The 25,971-nt window shown below is 42.7% G+C and overlaps 1 protein-coding gene across 1 annotated transcript in view; it reads left to right on the plus strand.

The window, feature by feature from the left end:
• The window catches only part of LOC126481209 (probable cytochrome P450 4aa1), a 226,720-nt gene that overhangs the window by 166,452 nt on the left and 34,297 nt on the right, over positions 1-25,971 (plus strand). The window contains exons 6-9 of the mRNA XM_050104811.1: positions 96-168; positions 10,131-10,257; positions 16,213-16,288; positions 18,335-18,447. Coding sequence (XP_049960768.1) covers positions 96-168; positions 10,131-10,257; positions 16,213-16,288; positions 18,335-18,447 — 389 coding nt within the window. The remainder of the gene's footprint in view (positions 1-95; positions 169-10,130; positions 10,258-16,212; positions 16,289-18,334; positions 18,448-25,971) is intronic.

Raw genomic sequence — 25,971 nt, forward strand, 5'->3', positions numbered from 1 at the left:
ACCTGTACCCGTTAGTCCCTGTATATGTATATCGTACGTAACAAATCTGAACGTTACATCCGCCACTGATGTTTGTCTGTTGACTGCTTTTGCAGAGGCGGTGATGGGAATCCCCGTCCCGAAGACGCCACAGCAGGACGCAGCGAGGGAGGCGTCGCCCTTCAGAAAGTGAGTACAATACGTGCGACCTATATATACACCAGCTGCATGTTCTCGCTACCTGTTCTCGTCCCATCAGCATACTGCCCCCCAGACTCACGTGGTAGTCTGCTCCACGAAACAGTGTTGACTCATACCGACCGTTCGACATTACAGACAAGTTTTTGCTCCGCAGAAAACGGGACCGCCGCCTATTGGCGGCTGTTATATAATAGCAAGTGCAGTGTGTAAACCGGTTCTGTTTACCGGAACGCTCTCGTGGGCAAAAACTCTTCGCGGTGGAGCGGACAACGCAAGCATTACAGCAGCGCAAGATTCTCGTGTTTGTCCACCTGTGGATAAGACCAGAGATAAGAAACGCCTTGCAGATATCAATAGTGGGAGAACGCTGTATGAAATACTTCTTAAGGGATAAATTATGTGCTTTGTGAATATAATGACACGTGATTTGTACATCCCCGTCTGTTTCCCTTGTTCCGCAGTTAATTTTTGTCTCAAACTCTTCGTGTGATCTGTTATTACCAGCCCTCTTGGGAGAATTAGGAGAATCTGACATGCTTCTCGCTGGATAGGTTAAAGAATGTCAAATAAAATCCAAATTCGGACTGATTGAAGGCCAAACTACGAAAATAAAAGTAATGACAAGAAGGCTTACATTTCTTTTAATTTTAATCCAGATTTCAAAATTAACGTTTTTATGATTCTTATACACATTCAGCACATTTCGTTGAAGCCTAAATCGTTGCAGCATCTTAGATCACTCAAACAGGTACTTACTGAAAAAATTTTTTCGGGTGTCTCGCCGGCCGCTGTAGCCGAGCGGTTCTAGGTGCTTCAGTCCGGAATCGTGCTGCTGCTACGGTTCGAATCCTGCCTCGGGCATAGATCTGTGTGGTGTCCTTAGGTTAGTTAGGTTTAAGTAGTTCTAATTCTAGGGGACTGATGACCTCAGATGTTAACACCCATGGTGCTCAGAGGCATTTGAACCATTCGGGTGTTTCTTGTCATGCTTGTGGTATCACATCATACAGTGTACCACTTTTACTTTTATTTTACTTTTTTTGAGCATGTTTTCGTAGGCATGTAGCGTATCTTTGCCTTACTGTCCTTAATAAGATTTTACTGCGGGAATACGTACTTCTTTCAACTGTTTTTGCTACCTCACAATACTGTAACATTGTTCTTCCCTTAGAGTAATCATATTTATTTTATAACTTCGATTTATCCTAACGTATGAGTAGAATATATTTAATAATTGACCATTTTCACGTGGGTTCTGAAGAAACATTTTCTGCATGCCGTAACACGAGATATCATGAGAACTATTTCACTTTTGGAACGCTGTATGTACAAATAAATTGTTGGGTACGTGGACTCGGACATCTATTAAAGCTTGCTTTGTTATTCTGGAACAATTCTCAGCAAGCACCATCACAGCTTTGGCATTCGTCGGGAATCATCAGAGCACGGGTTTTCGCAAACATGGTAATGATGAAGTATTCCACTTACCTTTTACACCGGCGTCACGTTTTTGAGTTTTATGCATGTAGCCGACGAACAAGTGATTGGTTATGGTTCCTCTTGAAAGTGAAATTTAGATATCATTTCAAATTGGATGGTAGGAAATAGGACTGGGCCAAAGATTCGCTTCTGGGGCTACAGTTCCTTAGAGAGACTGGAAGTTGCACAGGTCACACCAATATTCAAGATACGTAGTACGAGTAATCCACTAAATTACAGGCCCATATCATAAACGTCGATATGGAGCAGGATTTTGGAACATATATTGGTTTCGAAAATTTTGAATTGCCTCGAGGTAAACGCTCTATTGACACACAGTCAACATGGATTTAGTAAACATCGTTCTTGTGAAACACAACAAGCACTTTATTCGCATGAAGTGGTGAGTGCTATTGACAAGGGATTTCAAATTCATTCCGTATTTCTAGATTTCCGGAAGGCTTTTGACACTGTAGTTTAGTTACAAATAAAGATCAGTTTAAAAGGAGCCTGAAAGACTTACTAGTGGCCAACTTTTTCTACTCCATTGACGAATTTTTTAATAGAGACAAATGATGTATTATATATATTCGTACTATTAGTATTGTTATTTCAGCTTTAAAAAAAAAATTGACATGTTCCACATCCACGAGGATCTCCCCAGCACGGATCTATGGAACGAAAAACTAATCTAATCTAATCTACCGCAAAAACGGCTTGTAGCGTCTTACGGAATATCGTCCCAGTTATGTGACTGGTTTCGTGATTTCCCGTCAGAGAGGACACAGTTCGTAGTAATTGACGGAAAGTCATCGAGTAAAACAGAAGTGATTTCTGGCGTTCCCCAAGGTTGTGTTTTAGACCCTTTTATGTTCCTTATCTATATAAACGATTTGGGAGACAATCTGAGCAGCCGTCTTAGGTTGTTTGCAGCTGACGCTGTTGTTTATCTACTAATTAAGTCATCAATAGGTCAAAAGAAACTTAAAAACGATTTAGAAAGGATATCTGTATGGTGTGAAAATTGGCAGTTGACCCTAAATAACGAAAAGTGTAAGGTCATTCACACGAGTGGTAAAAGGAATCCGTTAAACTTCGGTTACAGGACAAATGAGTCAAATCTAATGCCCATAAATTCAACAGAATACCTAGGAATTTCAATTACGAATGACTTAAATTGGAAGCAACACATAGAAAATGTTGTGAGGAAGGCTAACCAAAGACTGCGTTTTGTTGGCAAGACACTTAGAAAATGTAGCAGATCTACTAAGGAGACCAGCTACACTACGCTTGTCCGCCCTTTTTTGGAATACTGCTGCGCGCTGTGGGATCCTTACCAGATAGAACTGACGGAGTGTATCAAAAAATTTCAAAGAAGGGCAGCACGTTTTGTATTATCGCGAAATGGGGCGAGAAAGTCACTGAAATGATACAGGATTTGAACTGGACATCATTAAAACAAAGGCGTTTTTCGTTGCGACGGAATCTTCTCACGAAATTCCTATCACCACCTTTCTTCTACGAATGCGAAAATATTTTTTTGACGCCGACCTACATAGGGAGAAACGATCACCATGACAAGATAAGGGATTTCAGAGCTGGTAGGGAAAGATATAGGTTTTCGTTCTTTCCGCGCGCTATACGAGATTGGAATAATGGAAAATGGTGAAGGTGGTTAGATGATCCCTCGGCCAGGCACTTAAATGTGATTTGGAGAGTATCCATGTGGATGTAGATGTAGATGTATCACCCTTCCCCCAACACAAATCAAAAGAATAAACTTGCAGTGATCCCAGTTTTAATATGACACTAAAGCCTAGGATAAAATATATAAAATGCCTTAATATAACAATAATTATAATTTAGTTACATCAGTGTTTAGAATACCACTTTCGAATAACTTCCACTAAACTGCAGTTCGGACAAGTACATCACTTCAAAAGCATTCGGCCGTACATTTGAGAAGCATATGTCTCATGTAATTGATTTAAGAATTGTTATAGCAGGACGCTCTCGCCGATTTGACAAATCGCATTAAATCGACGTATACACCCGGGATTATCAGCATTTAATTTGGCTCTACGACTGTGAATACAGGATGCGGACTACGGATATACGATAGTGTAATTGCAGACAGTCCTGTTTCTTTCACTGGTTTCGCTCTCGTTCGACAAGGTCAGTCCTTGTGTAACATTTTTCCTTAGTGAACGCCTGCCCACATGCTGCCAAGGTTATTTCGTTTACGCTGTTTACCTTTGGATGGGAAGTCCTTACACATTCTCCATACAGACCGATCTCTTCGCATGCGATTTGCATATTTTTGGAACCCTGAAGAAAGACCTACGTAGCTGTCGGTTTTTTTCGGACGAGATGGTGGACGCCTGGGTATAATCACGGTTCCATAGGCAGGCGCAGACGATTATCCATCAAGGCGTTGGCCATTTTGTCTCACAGTGCGGTCAATGTATCAACAGTTGTGGCGACTGCCCCTTATACATTGAAGAGTCAAAGAAACTGGTACACCTGCCTAATATGGTGTGGGGTCCCCGTGAGCACGCGGAAGTGCCACAACCCAACGTGGCATGGACTAGCCTAATGTGTGCAGTCGTGCTAGAGGACGTTACACCAGGAATCCTGCAGGCATCGCCATAAATCCGTAAGATTACAAGGGGACACAGGTCTCTTCTGAACAGCACGTTGCAAGGCATCCCAGATAAGCTCAACAGTGTTCATGTCTGGGGTGTTTGGTGGCCAGCGGAAGTGTTTAAACTCAGCAGTGTGTTCCTGGAGCCACTGTGAAGCAATTATGGACGTGTGGGGTGACGCATTGTCCTGCTGGAATTGCGCAAGTCCTCGGAATGCACAATGGACGTGAATGGATACAGGTGATCAGACAGGATGCTTACTGACGTGTCAGCTATCTGAGTCGAATCACTCCAACTGCACACGCCCCACACCGCTACAGAGCCTCCACCAGGTAGAATATTCCAAATTTTTAGGTATGTCCATTGATGAGAGATTAAATTGGAAGAAACACATTGATGATCTGCTGAAACGTTTGAGTTCAGCTACTTATGCAATAAGGGTCATTGCAAATTTTGGTGATAAACATCTTAGTAAATTAGCTTACTACGCCTATTTTCACTCATTGCTTTCATATGGCATCATATTTTGGGGTAATTCATCACTGAGGAATAAAGTATTCATTGCACAGAAGCGTGTAATCAGAATAATAGCTGGAGTCCACCCAAGATCATCCTGCAGACATTTATTTAAGGATCTAGGGATATTCACAGTAGCTTCTCAGTATATATACTCTCTTATGAAATTTGTTATTAACAACCAAACCCAATTCAAAAGTAATAGCAGTGTGCATAGCTACAATACTAGGAGAAAGGACGATCTTCACTATTCAAGATTAAATCTAACTTTGGCACAGAAAGGGGTGAATTATACTGGCACTAAAGTCTTTGGTCACTTACCAAATAGTATCAAAAGTCTGACAGATAACCAACAAGTATTTAAGAAGAAATTAAAAGAATTTCTGAATGACAACTCCTTCTACTCCATAGAGGAAGTTTTAGATATAAATTAAGAAAAAAAAATATTAAAAAAATAAAAATAAAAATAAAAATAAAAAAAAACAAAAAAAATAAAGTTGTTATATTAACTTACGTATGTTGTTAAATTAACCTAATTATGTCATGTATTGGGAAATTCGACTCGTTCCACATCATTACGAAATATCGTATTCATGATCCATGGAACTAGTATTAATCTAATCTACCACTTGTTGACATGCAGGGTCCATGGATTCATGATGTCTCCATACCAGTACACGTCCATCCACTCGGTACAAGTTGAAACGAGACTCGTCCGACCAGCCAACATGTTTTCAGTCGTCAACAGTCATATGTCGGTGTTGAAAGTCGTAAAGGGTACACGAGTGGGCCTTCGGCTCCGAAAGCCCATGTCGGTGATGTTTCGTTGAATGGTTCGTATGTTTGTCGATGGCCTAGCAATCTGCAGCTATTTACGGAAGAGTTGCACTTCCGTCACGTTGAACGATTCCCTTCAGTCGTCGTTGGTCACGGTCTTGTAGAATCTTTTTCCGGCAGCAGCGATGTCGGAGATTTGATGTTTTATCGGATTCCTGAGATTCTCTGTACACTCGTGAAATGGTCGTACGGTAAAATCCCCGCTTCATCGCTACCTCGGAGATGCTGTGCCCCATCGCTCGGGCGTCCACTGTAACACCAAGTTCAAACGCATTTAAATCTCGATAACCTGCCATTGTAACAGCGGTAATCGATCTAACAACTGCGCCAGACACTTGTTGTCTTATATAGGCGTTGGCGCCGGCCGCTGTTGCCGAGCGGTTCTAGGCGCTTCAGTCCGGAATCGCGCTGCTGCTACGTTCGCAGGTTCTAATCCTGCCTCGGGCATGGATGTGTGTGCTGTCCTTAGGTTAGTTAGGTTTAAGTACTTCTAAGTTCTAGGGGACTGATGACCACAGATGTTAAGTCCCATAGTGCTCAGATCCATTTGAACGGCAGCGCCGTGTTCCAGCTGTTTACATATCTCTGTATTTGAATACGCATGCCTATTACCAGTTTCTTTGGCGCTTCAGTGTACTTTCGCGTGAACTGGCACGTTCTGCGGTTTGCGGAAACCAGAGTACGGCCAGTTGCTTTGCAGCGTGCGGCTGCCGCTGCCTTCACCTCTGTGACCCGTTATACAACGGAGACTCACACCGCGCGGCACGCAATATGAGAAACAACACCTGCCAGGAAGCAGGAAAAACGCCAAGGCCACAGCCGTGGTTCCAACACAAGGGAAAGAATGCGGAAACAGAGCAGGACCACGTCATTCTTCCCGTCTGTCAAGGAGTATTAGATGCAATCGGTGCAGCAGCTACCAAATAAAACTGAGCACTTCGTGCCCCAACCATTACACAATGTAATGCAAATAATATACGCTACGTAAATGATGTGATACTTAAACGCCGAAATGCCAGCCTGTGAATTATTCATTTGCAGGAAAGACCAAAGGATGAGAGAGATAACCATGACACACAATTTCTCACTAAGTTTTGTGTAAAAATTATATCACGCTCAGATAATTTTATTCCACCAATTACGGACCTTCACATATCACCGTTTCACTCGTGATGTAGCACAATTTTGTATGCACTGAAGCTTAGTGAACCGAATACTCTCTTGGGGTGATCCGATGAAGGCAGACTTTTTGCCCAGTTGTTTCGAACCAAAATAATGATCTGATTAAATATACCACATACTCATCACCTTGGGTGCTCAACAGACTGTCAACCGCTTGACCGTTCTCCAATCAGTTGCGTGGTCTAATCCTATCTCCTCCTCGCTACCATAGCTCTGCTCCGGCTATCAAAAGTTTTCTTCGGCTCGGAAGCCTATGCTTGGTTGATAACTGCAGAATGCTGTTCACGTCATTACGAGAAGTTTGCCATTTCCATAGCATTTCTTGTTCTTTTGCAACCAGGCCAATCAACTGCTGAAGATGCTAAAAAAGGAATTAATAAGTGTCGGGATAAATAAACGATGTCTGTGCCGCCAGAAAGGGGCCATGCCAGATTTTCGTTTTATTGTCTTCTGATACATAGAAAGAAGAATCTGTGTTATATACCCGCCTAGAGAATGTGAAGGCTGCTTCGAGGGAACACCTCCTGAGAAACCTCGAAAAAAGGTCTGAAAAAGATTAAAGCTTATGGAAACTGAGTACCAGGTAATAAACATGTCTACCAAAGTTAAGAAGCGTCTTTTAGTCAAAACTAGATTTAACTTGCGGAGTACGAAATAATATTTGATCGCAAATTTTATTCTTTTTATAACGACCGGTTTCGATCAGTTAGTTCATCATTTGATTCGTCTGCCTCCTAAAACTAGAAAACAAAACAAATAAAACTTGTAGCCAAGCAGCTACTGAGTGGAGTGGGGTCTGCTTCGGTGCATCTCTTTCGAATAGTGTCTTGATTACAGATTATGAAGTTCAGTTCTTTCCAGCGAGACGCCGGGAAATCTGGTAGTCTGACAAAGGCGTTCCAATAGGGAATATTTTGGAAGGGATTTACAATTTTCGCATTTGCATTAGAAGCGAAAGTATCCTTCTCAAAACCTTGGTCTGAACCGGGGAAATTGAGTTACTTTTAATTTCTCGGGCAATGCGTCCCATAAAATGATATAAACGCAACGTGTGTGTTTCAGTTTCTGTTCACGACTGTAAGAGACTAGAAAGTCAAAGATATGTTTGATATCCACTGTGTTTTTATCCTCATTTCTGTGTAAAGGCAAAAGCGAATGTAGACTTTCGGGAAACAGCTGATTTGAGTGAATGTCTGTCATGAAGGGAGCGTAGTATGGAGCCTAGATGATGAGTTACAAATTGGAGTGTGGACAGTAGTTATAATGTCCTTTATTTGACTAACGTAAGTACAACAGTCAGTCAGCAACATGCACCGTACGCCGTTTCTTCCTACAAATACAAATAACCAAAAGTTATAACAAAATCTTTCTGTTGATGTATAATATTTTTTTCCTATAGATTAACTCTATTCTATACAATGTTCAACAAAATTATAGGATCACAACTTATGGGAATTCAGCCAAGTAATATTTACAGCGACCGCCGATATTGCGACGGGAGTACACCCCGCCATTTTCAAGGCGCAAACTGGAACGGACAGGCGGTGTACAGACAAATTTAAAACTTCGGTTTTTGGAATAATTCAGGAAAGATCGGTCGTATTTTACGGAAATACCATGTGAAATGCGTTTTCCGACCTCCATCTAAAATTAAGGATGATCTTAGTTTGCGTGTATATCGCATTCCTTGTAGCTGAGGCATGGCACATATTGGTCAGAGTATCAGGACCGTGGAGGACCGATGTACTGAGCGTAACGGCACACACGATTACAGTAGGGAAGTAGATCCGCTATTGCCCAACATTGTTTGGACACTGGTCACCCTACATTATATAACAATACCGAGATATTGGCATGCACGTCCAGCTATTGGGACAGTGTTATTAAGGAGGCTGTTGATATTAAATTAACGAGCAACCTTGTAAACACGGGTGAAGCGTTACCTCACGTGCTAGTTCGTAGTCTTTCACTATCGATACGTTTGACTTCGGTCACTTTTGGTGGCACTAGTGTTCAGCGTGTTCAATGTGTGTCTTTCCTGAATTATTCCAAGAGCCGAGGATTTAAATTTTCCTGTACGTCTCCTGTCCGTTGCAGTTTGTGCCTTGAAAATGGCTTTCATTGAACTGGGGACGTAGAAACGACGGAGAGGCTTCCCCCCTGCCGTAGCCCTCAGTGGTACACAAACCCACAACAGGCTATAGCAGTCCACCCACCAACCGTCGCCCCACACCGAACCCAGGGTTATTGTGCGGTTCGGCCCCCAGTTGACCCCCCGGGAACGTCTCTCATCAGACGAGTCTGACTTCAATGTTTGTGTGGTAGAGTAATTATGGTGTACAAATACGTGGAGAAAGGATTTGCACAGCAATTGCCGACATAGTGTAACTGAGGCGGAATAAGGGGAACCAGCCCGCATTTGCTAAGGCAGATGGAAAACCGCCTTAAAAACCATCCACAGACTGACCGGCACACCGGACCTCGACACTAATCCGTCGGGCGGATTCGTGCCGGGGACCGGCACGTTCCCCTCCCCCCCCCCCCCCCCGGAAAGCAGTTAGACCGCACGGCTAACCAGGCGGGCCACTGTAACCATACTGTATATAAGCTGGTGTTGTATTTAACAGACGCATTTGGCGGCAAACATATAGATGTGGCAGGAAGAGAACGCCTTACAAACGAAGTACTTATGAAGTTGTTTGCTTCCGCCCAGAAACTATACAGATTTGTCGCAGGGCCAAATAGGGGTACACAACAGCTATTTCCGAAATAGATGCCAACATGAATTATCAACAAATTATAGTGATTGATTGATAGAAGTTTAACGATTAACTGGAATATGAAGAGTGTGCGTAGGAAGATAGTTCAAAGCTCATTTACCCTTATTTGTCTTTAAACATTGCTACAGTTCTAAATCTCGTGAATAACTCGACTTGTTAGGTGAGATTTCGGGCACTAGCTAAGGCATTGCCGCGAGAATGTGTCACAATTATCCGACGACAGTCCTGAGGTACTGCCTACCGAAGGAGGCTGTGTTTGCATATGTCCACGTCTGGTGAACAGAAGTCCACTTGAGAGCTACTTGTGTGACGTAAGACGGATGCGTTTGTACCCACTCTGCAGTCTGACATCAATTTCGTTGCGCCTGAGTTGTAGGCAGCCGGCGTTCTTCTACGCAGGCTGTGTCCCGTACTTCTGAGGGACACAGCGGTTCCCAGAGCGCTAGGTAGGAACACTTGCTGCTGCTTTGGCGAGGCACGCCTCTGACACCTGCGCGTTGCTGGGTTGCAGGGGTGAGGTGCTGATGCCGCAGCGGGTGCTCAAGCCGTGGCTGCTGCTGAGCTTCGTGTACCGCATGACAGACCTGGCGCAGCGCGAGCTGCAGCAGAAGAGGGCGCTCGACAACTTCGCCGCCAAGGTAGGCCACACACAGTCTCTCTCTCTCTCTCTCTCTCTCTCTCTCTCTCTCTCTCTCTCTCTCTCTCTCCGCTTATCTGTCTCCTCCCTCTCACTGCCGGCGCCACCACTGCACCTTTAGACCAGACACATACGTAGAACGCCCATGCCTCTGTCTGCTGGGCAGTTAAGGTCCGAAGCAAACATCTAAGTCACGTGGCGGAGGACGGAAATACGAGTCATTACACGCTGTGTAAAGTCGAACCGGTCGTTACTATTTTTGTCATTTGTCGATGAAATCAAGCATTGATTTTTACAATTTAAGGACTCGACGCATCAAATGTGACGCATGCAGTAGTACAGTTAACCTAATTTCTCGGAAATTCCAAATAGTAATGCGATATATGAATGCAGAGTCTCGCGGCGATAATATTGAATAAAATGTTCTCGGGTTTCCAAAAGCGTCAATTGGTTAAAACTACACGAGCTTTCGGCCAAGCACTCCTTGGCCATTGTCAAGTAGTATGACTGCCAGTTGGCTATTGAAATAAAAATTACCGCAAACACCCTGAATAGAGACGGTGGCTTGCAGCTCGTCGCTGCGTGGGATCCAGCGATCGCGCGGTTGAAGAGGGCACACCGAACGCCGACTCAAAACATGCCCATATATGACAATGTCACGGACACCAGGACGTCACAGCCGGCAACTAGCGTGTATAAGGGCGCACCAACAGCCCACTGTCAGTCATACCACTTGGCAATGGCCAAGGAGTGCTTGGCCGAAAGCTCGTGTAGTTTTAAGCAATTGACGCGGTTGGGTCCGGAGAACGTTTTATTCTGTTAATGCGATGTTTATAGTTTGTACATTTGGCTAGCTGAAAGGGTAATAAACAGTTTGAAACATTGTACTGACAGCCGCTGAGGTATGTTCCGTCTATGCAACTAATTGAAGCCAGTTTGTTTATTGCGTAAACGGAACATACCTCCACTAATTTTGAAGCAACTAAGGAACGACGGAAAACAGAAAAAATGAGCGAAAGAATTACAGTTCTTTTGTGAATCCTTCTAATTTTGCACTGCGAGTCATTTACTTCACCGCTTCAACGGGAGTAGAAGATGAAACAGCAGTTTGGTAGGAAGCATTTAATTCTCCGATAACAATACATGCGAAATGTTTTATAAGGCTTTTATAAGAATCCACAATGTCCGGTTTTAACACAAAATAAGCGAAACGTTTCATGGCTTTTGTTTAACGCAGTGCAGATGCCGAAACAACATAAGATACATAATATATTACAAAACGTTGATTATAAAGAAAACTCTTGTAGTTACACTACTGGCCATTAAAATTGCTACACCAAGAAGTAATGCAGATGATAAACGGGTATTCATTGAACAAATATATTATACTATAACTGACATGTGATTACATTTTCACGCAATTTGGGTCCATAGATCCTGAGGAATCAGTACCCATAACTACAACCTCTGGCCCTAATAACGGCCTTCATACGCCTGGGCATTGAGTAAACCGAGCTTGGATGGCGTGTATAGGTACAACTGCCCATGCAGCTTCAACACGATACCACAGTTCATCAAGAGTAGTGACTTGCTAATTGTGACGAGCCAGTTGCTCGGCCACCATTGACCAGACGTTTTCAATTGGTGAGAGATCTGGAGAATGTGCTGGCCAGGGCAGCAGTCGAACATTTTCTGTATCCAGAAAGGCCCGTACAGGACCTGCAACATGCGGTTGTGCATTATCCTGCTGAAATGTAGGGTTTCGCAGGGATCGAATGAAGGGTAGAGCCACGGGTCGTAACACATCTGAAATGTAACGACCACTGTTCAAAGTGCCGTCACATTGCGAACAAGAGGTGACCGAGACGTGTAACCAATGGCACCCCACACCATCACGCCGGGTGATGCGCCAGTATGGCGATGACGAATACACGCTTCCAATGTGCGTTCACCGCGATGTCGCCAAACACGGATGCGACCATCACGACGCTGCAAACAGATCCTGGATTCATCCGAAAAAATGACGTTTTGCCATTAGTGCACCCAGGTTCGTCGTCGAGTACACCATCGCAGGCGCTAATGTCTGTGATGCAGCGTCTAGGGTAACCTCAGCCATGGTCTCCGAGCTGATAGTCCATGCTGCTGGAAACTGTTCGTGCAGATGGTTGTTGTCTTGCAAACGCCCCCACTTGTTGACTCAGGGATCGAGACGTGGCTGCACGATCCGTTACAGCCATGCGGATAAGATGGCTGTCATCTCGACTGCTAGTGATACGAGGCCGTTGGGATCCAGCACGGCGTTCCGTATTACCCTCCTGAACCCACCGATTGCGTATTCTGCTAACAGTCATTGGATCTCAACCAATGCGAGCAGCAATGTCGCGATACGATAAACCGCAATCGCGATAGGCTACAATCCGACCTTTATCAAAGTCGGAAACGTGATGGTACGTATTTCTCCTCCTTACACGGGGCATCACAACAACGTTTCACCAGGCAACGTCGGTCAACTTCTGTTTGTGTACGAGAAATCGGTTGGAAACTTTCCTCATGTCAGCACGTTGTAGGTGTCGCCACCGGCGCCAACCTTGTGTGGATGCTCTGAAAAGCTAATCATTTGCATATCACAGCATCTTGTTCCTGTCGGTTAAATTTCCCGTCTGTAGCACGTCATCTTCATGGTGTAGCAATTTTAATGGCCAGTAGTGTAATTAGTTAGTTACTGACCTCCTGTCATCTCCAGACCTTTGTCATACATCGAGTTTTAGATCTGAGGACCAACATATTTTTACGGAATACATATCTAAGGACCTTTATGATTAACTTCGTAATATTAGACACAAATAATTGGTCCCAAATAGAAGACCATTGACATCAGCTTGGTTGCGATATTACTCTTTAGCTTCAGCCTATAAATTCACTGGCTTGTTCTCGAAAATTGGGTTCCCAATTTTTGTTTTGTTTTTAAAATTGCTTTACCTTTGAAACGAAATATTGCTTCATGTCACTTACCTTTGGGTGTAACCAAACGCTGCACAAAATTTTAACGTTGTAACAAAGAAATCTTTACTGAAAATGTTACTATGAAGATAAACTGAACAGTACTCCAGAAGTCGCTCGGAAGCGGATGCCAACGCCAGGGAGCTGATCATTTGTTTGTCATGTACAATCTTCATCTATGTTCTGAGACTTGTGTTACAGTTTTCTTGTACAGGCCGTGGCAACGAAACTTCTTTAACTTATGTTAACGGAGAACAGTTACAATCCAAGAATCCCGAGCTGTGGGTCAGGAAGTTCGTTTACCATCTGTTTCTGTAACGGCGTGAATTTCGTGCACACTTCACTATTTCTGATCGTGAGTGGTCACCTACAGGGTAACTTGGAATATCCAAATAAGACGAACGGTGTTACCGTGGGCCATTAAACCATAACGAAACATCGAAGACGGTAATTTTGGTGATTTCCTTAGGGCTCGGCACGCAAGGAAGCACATGGCCTTCCAGTTGCTAATTGTTCAACTTTATCACCTGTGCTTACACCCACAAAAGTTATCTCTGATGCACTAACTCAGCGTAAGTTATTTTGTCCGTCGGAAAAACTCGTGCAAATGTTGCCTCGCGGTGAGCTGTTGTACATTAGTGACGAGGCACACGTTCATCTGCTTCGACGTCTGAATAAATAAAACATGCGCCACTGCAGTGATAACACTCCCAAATAATATCATGAGATGCAGCTTCATTACGAGCGTGTAACGTTTCGATCTGCAGCTTCCGTAACAGTGATCACTGATCCGAACTTCTTGGAAGAAAATCAACGTGCAGTAGCTATGGATTATCGTGATTTAGCAACGTGATTCAAAGCTCTTTTTTAACCCAGTTTTTATCAAATTTATATTAAGATGTGCCGTTTCAGTAAGATGGTCCACAGCACATACGAGGTGCGGCTAGAAAAAAACCGGACTGATGCTGGAAAAAACATTTATTTACAATTATTTACAATTTCATGTTATCTCCTTCAATGTACTCTCCTCCTCGGACTCTACACCGCTGCATACGAATTTTCCACTATTCATAGCAATGCTGCAGATCATTTTCGGTAAGTCCATACATTACTTCCGTCGCTTTTTCTTTTACTGCTTCAACAGTCTCAAATCTAGTTCCTTTCAAAGCTGACTTGACTTTAGGGAAAAGAAAAAAGTCACAGGGGGCCAAATCAGGTGAGTAGGGTGGATGATCTAAGATGGGAATGTTGTGTTTTGCCAAAAACGTCTTCACTGACAACGCACTGTGAGCTGGGGCATTGTCTTGGTGAAGGATCCATGACTTTTTTCTCCACAAATCGTTCCGTTTTCTCCGTACTCGCTCACGTAGGGTAGCCAGGTCGCTAATGTAGTAATGCTGATTCACTGTTTGTCCCTCTGGTACCCAATCAGTGTGCACAATCCCTTTGATGTAAAAAAAAAAACAATCATCATTGCCTTGAATTTCGATTTTGACATTCGTGCTTTTTTTTGTCGTGGAGAACCAGGAGTTTTCCAATGCATCGATTGGCGTTTAGTTTCGGAATCGTAAGTAAAAAACCACGATTCATCGCAAGTAATAACATTTTGTAAGAAGGTGGGAACACTTTCAATGTTTTCCAGGATGTCAGAACAAATCATTCTTCGGCGTTCCTTCTGTTCAATTGTGAGACACTTTGGAACCATTTTTGAACACACTTTGTTCATGTTGAAACTTTCATGAAGAGTCTGCCTAACACTTTCCTTGTCAACTCCTGTTAACTCAGACACTGCTCTGATTGTTAAACGGCGATCTTGTCGAACAAGTTTACCGATTTTTTCAATGTTTGCATCAGTTTTTGCTGACAATGGTCTGCCAGTGCGAGTGTCATCACTGGTGTCTTCGCGGCCATCTTTAAATCGTTTAAACCACTCAAACACTTGTGTTCGCGATAAACAATCATCGCCGTACACTTGTTGTAACATTACAAACGTTTCACTTGCAGATTTTCCTAGTTTGAAACAAAATTTGATGTTAACACGCTGTTCTTTCTGTACACTCAACATTTTCCGACGCACAGACAAAACGTCAACTACTTAAAACAGACGCCACGGGCAGACTGAGTGCAGGAGGCAGATGAAACTCGAGCAGTAGGCGGAGCGAGAGTCACGTGACAGGCCACGCGACTTTCAGCCTTATTGCATTCGTTTTATTGTTTCACCAGTACTAGTCCGGTTTTTTTCTAGCCACACCTCGTACAGCGCCGACTACGATCAGTGTTATGCGGGAGAAGTTCCGTAGTCGTCCGAAGTCCTTGATCAGCGATCAGCGTTCGCCCTATTTAGTACATTATGAGGTTTTTTCTGAGAATATCTAAAAGTTCATTGTTTACAACGATCGCTGAATGAGCTCTGCTTATTTGAAGGAGAATATTTGCTAAGCAAATAGTCAACATTCCTGTCACCGTGAACGAAAGAATCTAGTAATTCAAAGTATTGATAATGTAGAGCGTCATCTAGTACTGCTCATTTTTAAAAATACCTAATTTAAAAGTTACAGTTATGGAACGCATGAAATCGAATAAAAACGATAAATACATTATTTGTTTTTGCTTTATTGACTTTACAAGTCAGCAAATTTTGTTGCTGAGCCTTTATAAGCAACTATCAGTGACCACCAGTTGCCTAAAAATCGACAACGGACCAAGCCATCTCAGGGAACTACTAAGATGTTTAGGACTAAACTCGACCGAAGAATAACTTTAAATCCCCACCTGTTAACCAGAAAGAAAACCACAGTAGACTAAACCCTAGAACTACTAGCTGGCCCAAGCTGGGGACCCAGACATACAGGTATCAGCCTTATGTACAAGACTCTCATCAGCTACCTCCTCACCGCAGAAGTTTACCATTGGCTCTCTCTAACTCTGTGCAGTAACAAGTGTTTTCTTTTTTTAGATTCTTCAAGAGCGCAAATTGAAACGGTTGAAGGCAACGGAATCAGCTGTAAATGGTGAAACGGACAATGAGAATGGTGAGTACAAGTCACAAATCTCGCCGCAGTGTTGGAATCACAACACGTGCTGCAACGACCGCCCCTATTAAATCTAGCCTCGTGTTCTAGATTTTAGTACCCGGCTAATTCACTCTGTGAATGACTAAAACTGTGCGTTTTGTTGGAATAAAAGTCGTAATTTATTAAATTACAGCGCTGCTTACGATATGGTGAGCGTGTACTAAGTTTAGTTTTCCTGCATGTCAAGTCGACTATGAGACTAAATTATGTGTAAGAGTTGAAAGTGGTATCCGCTCTTCTTCGTACATGTAAATACAGAAACCGGCATTTGGTTGACCTGGTACTAAATTGGAGTCCAAACATATTATTGGTGGTGGTTTGTGTACCGCACTACAGTAAAGCCAAAAACTGACAAATGTTTCTCCATCATGAAGATGCACGGAAAAATATCTGTAGCGAAGAGAGAGCTGTGACTATACATTTATCTGCAGTAGTATCCAGCCACTGTGATTTACTGATCACCAGCGCGATAGTACGGTGATGGAGGACAGCACCGACATCAAGAGCAAACACAATGTTCAACTGTTGAAGAGAGATTGCGTCTGAAAATATCGTTGGATGCCATATCTGCGGGAATAAGAGAATTTAACGGAACTGACACAAAGTAATGAAATAATTCGCTACAAATGGGATAGAGAATTGATAACATGTGTCAACTATGCAGTATATAATGAACTAGTAAGCAACCAGTTGGATATAAGAAATTTAATTTCTTTATCGATTTCGGACTCTTAGTGCGGTTCCTCAAAGGGCTATGTCTATCGCATTATTTGCGAGTGTCAATAATAACGCGCATACAGCAGAATGTTACGCCTGCATATATTTTTTAAAACCGTGGCATTGTACTGTATGCACTTTATTACTGACACTCGCAAATAATGCGATAGCCACAGCCATAGGAAGGGCACTAAGAGCTCGAAACCGGTCAAGAAGTTAAATTTCTTATATGCCCGCCGGCCGCGGTGGTCTAGCGGTTCTAGGCGCTCAGTCCGGAACCGCGCGACCGCTACGGTCGCAGGTTCGAATCCTGCCCCGGGCATGGATGTGTGTCATGTCCTTAGGTTAGTTAGGTTTAAGTAGTTCTAAGTTCTAGGGGACTGATGATCACAGATGTTAAGTCCCATAGTGCTCAGAGCCATTTTTTCTTATATGCCGCTGGTTGCTTATTATTTCATTATATACGACTACAATTGCTGAAGATGGACAAAATACTCAGGTCTGCAGTATATGAGGAATGTGACGGTCAGCTTGCCCAACACTTATCGAGACTACCTCCAGTGGTTCGTTGTTTGTGAAGGACTGGAAAGAATATCCGATCAAATGAAGCATTCACGCGACTAAAATAGTAGTACCTACTCTGTTCTGATCAACTACGGATGTTATCCTCGTCACTTTTGTGGGTCCCACATAAACCTTGAACTCTTGTAATCATAATGGTAATGCAATCCTAACAGGAGACATAAAGCTCCAGTCAGAACTTCTTACGACTTTAAAGACAGCGCTTTCCAGTTCAGGGGCCGTGAAGCACGTTATTTCAAAGTTGATTACAGACCAGCTGTTCTTCTTGTTAAGGCTAATAATAACAAAAATACTTTTGAAAATATCTCTCTCCACTATATTTCCGTAATTCCTTTCAAGGAGTATTTTCATTCTTCTTGAACAGAATATTATCAGGATGGTACGCAAGTTATTCTCATGTTTTCACAGCTGTGGTTGCGATGTGTTACGGTATAGGAAGTTCGAGAAATAACGGTATGCTATGAAACAGTATTATTGTTCATCTTGTCTGCCCATATTGTCATGCAGGGGAATACTTTGCAACAAAGTTCCTACTTATAGCGACATGGTGGGGACTGATTTCTAAATTATGAAAGTTTGAGAGAACCGTGAGTGACGTTTGACGCGTAGCATGTAAGGTGCCTCTAGCATCAGCAGGTAAAAGATGTAGGGCTGAAGCCTACGATTTCAGGAAACTTTTTTTTAGTCGTTGCTGGTGTGTTGCAGGCTCCTGGAAGCAGCGCTGCCTGCTCGACTTGATGCTGGACATCGCCAACAAGACGAACGGCGCCTTCACGGATCAGGACATCGTGTCCGAGCTGTGCACCTTCATGCTGGCGGTGAGAGTGTGTGTGTGTGTGTGTGTGTGTGTGTGTGTGTGTGTGTGTGTGTCGTGCCACGTGTCAAAAAGCAGCCCTAGCCTACGAAGTAAATTAGCGGGCACAAGTGCAAAAAAAGACAGCACCTAGCTATAAGACTTTATTCGAAACGACAGAGGTTAAAAAGAGAGACAATTAATATAGCGCACTTCGCTTTTACTTAATGAAGACATGATGGGACATCGCGCTCTTCGTTGTATCTTCTATATCTCTTCTGTAAATCCTGTATGAAAAGGGCCCCAGACTCACGCTCAGTTTTCAAGAACCGATCGAACGAGTGTTTCGAAAGCAACTTCTTTGCTGAACGAGTTATATTTTCCTAACATCAATCTCAGCCTCACAGTCGCTTTTCCTACAATTCCTTTTATGTAGTCGTTCCCCTTTAGAAGATCGCTCCAGTTGGTTATCCTAGGAATATTATCCTTGTCACGGTATCCAGTGAACTATCACCACTGTGCAATAGGACAGTAAAGCGTGCCTTCGCCTGTTTATAGTAATTTAGGTATGTTGCTGATCAATTGAGTCCCTACGCCAATCGTTGATGCTCTGCGGATTTTTCTGCATTTCTCTGGGACCTCGTGGCATTGGAACCTTTATGTAGACAACAGCGAGGCGGAGCATCCAACGTAAGCCACTAGTACGCAGAACGATTTAGAAAAGATGTCTGTATGGTGTGAGAATTGGCAGTTGACCCTCAATAATGAAAAGTATGAGGTCATCCATACGAGTGCTAAAAGGGATCCGTTGAACTTCGGTTACGCTATAAATTAATCAAATCTAAAGGCCGCAAATTCAACTATATACCTATGAATTACAATTTCGAATAACTTAAAATGGAAGGAATACATAGAAACTGTTGTGTAGAAGGAGAACCAAAGACTGTCAGAAGATGCAACAGATCTACCACAGAGACTGCCTACACTACGCTTGCCTGTCCTCTTCTGGGGTACTGCTGCGCCGTCTGGGATCCTCGCCAGATGGGATTAACGGAGGGCATTGAGAAAGTTAAAAGAAGAGCAGCACGTTTTGTATTATCGCGAAAGAGGGGAGAGAGTGTCACTGACATGATACAGGACCTGGGAATGGACATAATTAAAACAAAGCCGTTTATCGTTGCGGTGGAATCATTTCACGAAATTACAATCATGAACTCTCCCCTCCGAATGCGAAAATATTTTACGTAGGAAGTAACCATCATCATAATACGAGGGCTGTTCGGAAAGTAAGGCCCGATTGGCACGAAATTGAAACCACAGTTATAATCCGATGAAGTTCTGCACAGACATGTTGGTCAGTGTCTCTAGCATGTCAATCGATCGGATCATATCGCTCTTCTCCGTTCTGAGGGCACAGTGAGCGCGTAAAGATGCCTAGAAAATTGTGTCCCCCGCCAAGTATGGTTGCTTTCCGACAGATTTCGCCTGATTTCATGCAACCCCCATAACATAACTGTCCTGCGACAGTTCTCAGCCACACGCTGCAGGGGCAACGAAGACGCTCCTGCAGCGTTTCCGATGGGAAGTGTTCGACCGCCCACCATTCAGCCCGGATTGGCTGCCTCTGATTTTCATCTCTTCTCAGATGGACCGCTAGCTATGAACACAACTTTTTGGCACGGACAACGAACTACAGACCAGCACAGAGAATTGGTGAAAAGCGCAGGCGGCTGCCTTCTATGACGAGGGTATCGGAAAGTTGGTTCAATGCTACGACAGATGTCTAAGTCAGAGTGGTGAGTGTGTATAGAAGTAGCCGGCAGGTGTAGCTTACTGTCGCAAACATTGCAAACAACACATTCTTGATTTTCACAATGATTTACATTTGGCGACCAATCAGACTTACTTTCCAAACAGCCGTCGTAAGATAAGGAAAGTCAGAGCTCGTACGGGAAGATATAGCTGTTTGTTTTCATTCGCTCTAGGTTCAAGATTGGAATAATAGAGAATTATTGCGAAGGTGGTTCGATGAACCCTCTGCCAGGCACTTAAGTGTGATTTGCAGAGTATCCACGTACACGCAGATTTAAATGTGTGTAAATTGAAGGTGGAGGGTAGAAAGGAAAGGAAAGGGACTCTTGATGTCGACTGCATCGGGACTTTATACGGAATCGGTGACGACGAGTGATAATATGTTTCGGACCAGGATTCGAACTCGGGATCTTCAGCTTACTATGTAGTTGCGTTAACCACTGCGCCACTCGGGACACAGTGTTTATCACAACTGCGCGAACGGTACGGTCTCGGCCGATACACATTCCCACGTAGCACCACCTGTCAGCAGTCCTTATCCATGTCCTCCATGCTCGCTAGCCGGCCGCTGTGGCCGAGCAGTTCTAGTCGCTTCAGTCTAGAACCTCGCGACCGCTACGGTCGCAGGTTCGAATCCTGCCTCGGGCATGGATGTGTGTGATGTCCTTAGGTTAGTTAGGTTTAAGTAGTTCTAAGTTCTAGGGGAACTGATGGCCTCAGATGTTAAGTCCCATACTGCTCAGAGCCATTTGAACCATTTGATCCATGCTCGCTACTTTAAGATTCCAGCAGGAGGTCGGACGTTATTGTCCATCCGCACTGAAGGTGGTGGACTCGTGGTCCATCGAAGCGAATGAACTATATGAATGCGTGGTGTCTGTTCTTTCGGACATGTTGTACAAAGTGACAGCGCGCATGGCACATCTTTGCACACCTGGAGTTACTTACTCATCTGTTAATTTCCTCCCGCTAAAAAGGGCATGTTGAGCTCTACCTCATAGGAAGCCGTGAATCTAAACACAAGTCTGGCAATCAAAATTTGATTTAGAATTCATTGAATGGTTCCCAAATTTCTCTCTTTACGCCCTTTTTTGGCATCACTCAGCTTTTGATTGTCATCAAATCTTTGGTTTTTCTGAAATATGTGTGGAATTTGTCTTCAATTTTGTTGCAGCTTTGTAACACGCCTACTCAGCCATGCTGTTTTTTTCCCATCACTATCATTCTTCCTTACAACGTGCTAGTCTAAGGTCTGTTGTACAATGCTTTAAAATTTACCCATTTGCTCTAAATATCTTCGTTCCCAGAGCTAAATGTTTTATGTTGTCTCCTCAGCCTTTTTCCTGCCATTCTAACTAAGCAAGAATATTTTCCCTCACTTTTTGACATTTCTTCTCAAAATCATTCTGGGCATTTCACCTTACTTATGCAAATTTTTCTTCATTTCTTTACTTTTGAGGCAATTCGCCTCAGGTTACACTAGCTAAATATTTTTCATTAATCTTCCCGGATTTCGATGCAGTTAGTGAAAGAGCATACTTTGCTACCTGCAACTACGACGACAGCAAACAATGTGTAATTTTAGTTAATGCATTCTAACAGATTTTTTTATATACAAGGGTGTTGCTATTAGCTTTTTTTTGACACTCCTTGTGTTACATTTGTTTTCAATGAGCATCTACGTAATAGGTCCCAAAGTTTAAAAAAATCGTTCTTTGAGTTGTTGGCGTGTTTATGATTTTTTTTTTGATTTTATACTCTGCGTTGTAGTTGCCATTAACATCAGTCTGTAGAAAGATGCGGTGTCAAGTAGGTTTCGTCAGCCTAGAAATACGTTAGCTTTTTGTTACCCTTCGTCCATAATTGTGTGTGGCTGGCGTTAGGGTTATTTTTGTCTAGTACCAAATACGATAATGATTCGGGTACAGATCTAGAGCTGTTTTAGAGTATCAGGGAGGTTTGCTTCTGTGCGTACTTCGCCGGAGAGTGAAGTTCTCGTTCTGGAATCAAGTGTTTCCACCTACAGTCGCCTTCGGATTCATGCAAATACCGCTCGCCACCAGTGGCCGTCGCTGTTTCCATTTGCATTCGCTTGAGGGACAAATTCTTCACTTTCCCGTTCATGATAATCAGCCGAAGCCGTGACTGCGGCAATGAATCTTCCATGAGAACACCTCATTTGAATGAATCCGTCGGGGAATATCGATGCAATCTTGCACATTTATCACAGCGATTGAGTCCGTGATGCCCAGGACCGAGTGGACTTTAACTGAAAAGTTATACAGTAGGAGTAGATTGTATCATATCACTTGTTTAGGATAGATAATATAACGGAAAGAAACTAAAAGTTTATTACAAAATTATCTTGAAAAGTGGTGCTCAACACGAGTCTTTATGGACTAGGTCTCAGCGTTGCCTCAGTCAAAATACATTTACTTGCACCGTGTTGATTTACTGCAGTCTCCTCCAAGTCCTGCTGCCCGGTTAGAGAAGTTTTCGGTTTGGTTAAAATGGTATTAGGGCATAATTGTCGTTTCCTGCTGTACTGGCGCTTTGACTGGAGATTAACTGCCTTACAGGTCTTACCTGCTTTGCAGCATTCGACAGCGAAACCTGTCTTCCATCTCTGCTCTTCTTACTACGGTTTCTACACACAACGTGACGCAATAATAACTGTACACTACTTTGTTAATAACAACTTTGAGTCGGTTGTTCATTTTGGAGATGTTGAAGCGTTTACTGTTCCCAGGCAAAGCAAACATTTTCTCCCATTTAGTATGCTAATTTTCGCATTAGACTATGTCTTTCTATTTCAAAATTAAGCAGATTTTATTGTTCACTGGAGATGCTGGTCAATTAATGTGAACCATAATATCATGTTTTAAGGTTCAGCACATGTTTCTAGCGATAATAACGCTGTGAAACGGGGTACAGTGTTTCTGACTTGCATGTACTGCTCTCTCGTGTCGATTCCGTCTTTTGAACAGGTTGGTCTTATTTTAAAACAAGCGACGTTTAGCTAAAATCGTTACTAGCGAGATGAGGTCTTGCTCAAACGATGTACAGACCGACACTGGCGAGCTTAAAAACGTTTCACTGAGGAAACTTGCTGCTATTACAACATTTCACGACGAAGGATCAGAATCCGTTACGAGGTATGCTTCTCTTGCAAATGCTACTTTCTCCACACTTGTAAGCAGTTGTCCTACACGGTGACTTTTCGTAACGATTTAGCTGCGCTCTCTGATAATTTCAAAGACCGCTGTTGCCATTTCATTTTAAAAATAACTTTGTCACTAAAATTTTTCACTAACTAATAATAGTAACATAAAAACAAAGATCCACAAACAAGTAACTGCTCTAGCTAAGTGACACTGTAGTGGAATTCACTCGTAAAAATTAGTATGCACATACTTTCGTTGTGTTCGCAATGTCATGGTACCAAACTTAATAACGAAAGTGTTTGTGTGAGCTGCTGGTGTTTAAGCAAAACCTAGTTGTGTAACACTATATCGAGCAATAAATAATTCGAAAAATTTGGTATATGATTCAACTGGGCTTCGGGAACAAAAGTTTCAAAGGACCGCTGCATATTGCGTTGAAGTGTCTTGAGGGAATTCGGTGAATTACAATAAACCATATACCTAAACAAAAGTAAATATGTTATAATTTAGATGTACGTATTAAAAATATACAAACCTCAATCACGTACCTGGATAAGATCCATAAAAAATGGGGAAACAGTTAGTTACTATACGGTTGGGTAGACGCTAACTGCAGAATTCTCGTTATAGAAAAACTCACACTTGGAACGGATTGCGAATGAAGCTCACTATTGTTTGTAAGCATCATAACAAACACGAGTACGACTGTATCTGTTACTGAGAATAATCTGCTAAGGACAGTTTATATTGCCACAGGAAATCGCTTTACACTCCGCACTTCGTAGACAATCCGAATAACAACAACTCGTGTTGTCTGTTAGTTGCTGTTAGTAACATCGGTCTCAATACAAAGCTCCACATTTTCCTAATCGCTCCAACACTTTCTGTTACTGATTTGTGGGTGTGACGAGTTACGTCTATGTACTATAAAATCTGCCAGCATTATGTAATGCACTGGTTTCAATAGTTTTATAAGATCATCATACACGAGAAAGAGCAACAATTTACAATCTGTCTTATGTATGCTTACTTTTCTCAGAGCATATAGATTACTGAACTCCCAACTGCACGCTACGGTCGCAGGTTCGAATCCTGCGTCGGGCATGGATGTGTGCGATGTCCTTAGGTTAGGTAGGTTTAAGTAGTTCTAAGTTCTAGGGGACTGATGACCTCTGATGTTAAGTCCCATAGTGTTCAGAGCCATTTGAACCAACCCAACTGCAAGGTGACGCAACGAATATGCAACCAGCCTTTCAGGCTTGTAGTGCAACTTCTGCAAGAAAAAAGCTATAATTAGCAGCAAGCGAGGTGAATGCAGTATTGAATACCGGTTTCCCTCAAGAAAGATCACTTTAATCTAACAGCTAGCTGCAGTCTTTAATTCAGTCGTACGTTAGAGGAAACCAATAAACAGGAATGTAGCTGGATAGCTTGCAAACATTAGAAGGTCCATTAAGTGTAAGAGCACAGTAAATTCATGAAGTAAAATTCAAAAATAATTACGCTAGAAAACGTGAGGTGTCTGGCTTCATTTAAATACTCGAACATGAACCTCTGCTATGATACCCTCAGTTAGTGATTTGTTTTTGGTTTTTGGACTGCATGAATGGTAAGACGTCAAGTGCGATTTTCATTAACCAACCAATGGATGAAACGTGGGCAGAGTAACCTTGGGGCACTGTTCAGAGTACAAATCAAATTTATCGCTGCTTTGAGAAGGCTAAGGAGGTTCATAAACAGTCAGCAGATAATTATTAAGACTGTTACTCTGAAACTGTTACCACATTTAAACGCAGTAGTTGGCCACATGAATATGTAGAACAGGTGCTGAATTAATACGACAAGACAGTTATTTTCCGCTGTGAACGGATATAGGACAACAAAAAACAGGTAGCTACAGTCGATGTAGTATCACTTACTAACAAGAAAAGTCCCCTCCATATGAAAGCAAAAATTATGTTAGTGCATGCTTCGTGCAGTGTGATCACCAATGGACTTAGTTTTTGCGTATCTTTTATGACTATTTAGTTTTGAAATTCTGCTGCCAATGACGTAACGCTCACAACGTCACTTCACTTTATTCCACTAGGGCATTTTCTGTCTGTATTTCAAACGGATATCATAGGACCACTGTCAGTTTATTTGAGACGTCTTTTCTTGAATAAGCATTATTGAATATAATCCTCTGTCGTACACATCAATTACAGACGTTAGAATAGAACCATTTTTATAAAATTGTTAATTTGTCCTTTAACTTACATTATTGTAAATTTTATTAATTCGCAATTCTTGCCAATGCACAGACTATTTGGCTGCAGGATCACAGCTACACGTTATTATGTGCAGCGATTTCGGTGCTCGGCATGAAAGCGGAAGTGCGCGGCTCAACCCTATGACTACGTCGAGCTATTCTTATTGATTGCCCAATTATCTAAAATACGAACAACATCTGGTAAATTCGCAGTTAGGCCGCTCGTATGAACTGGTCGTTCGAGAGCAACTTTTCAAAAGAAAGTCGAGGTGACTTCGCAGGCAGTTACGGTGAAAATTTAAGGTGCCCTATATGAGCAGTG

Source organism: Schistocerca serialis, chromosome 5, assembly GCF_023864345.2.
Source record: "Schistocerca serialis cubense isolate TAMUIC-IGC-003099 chromosome 5, iqSchSeri2.2, whole genome shotgun sequence".
NCBI classification, from domain to species: domain Eukaryota; kingdom Metazoa; phylum Arthropoda; class Insecta; order Orthoptera; family Acrididae; genus Schistocerca; species Schistocerca serialis.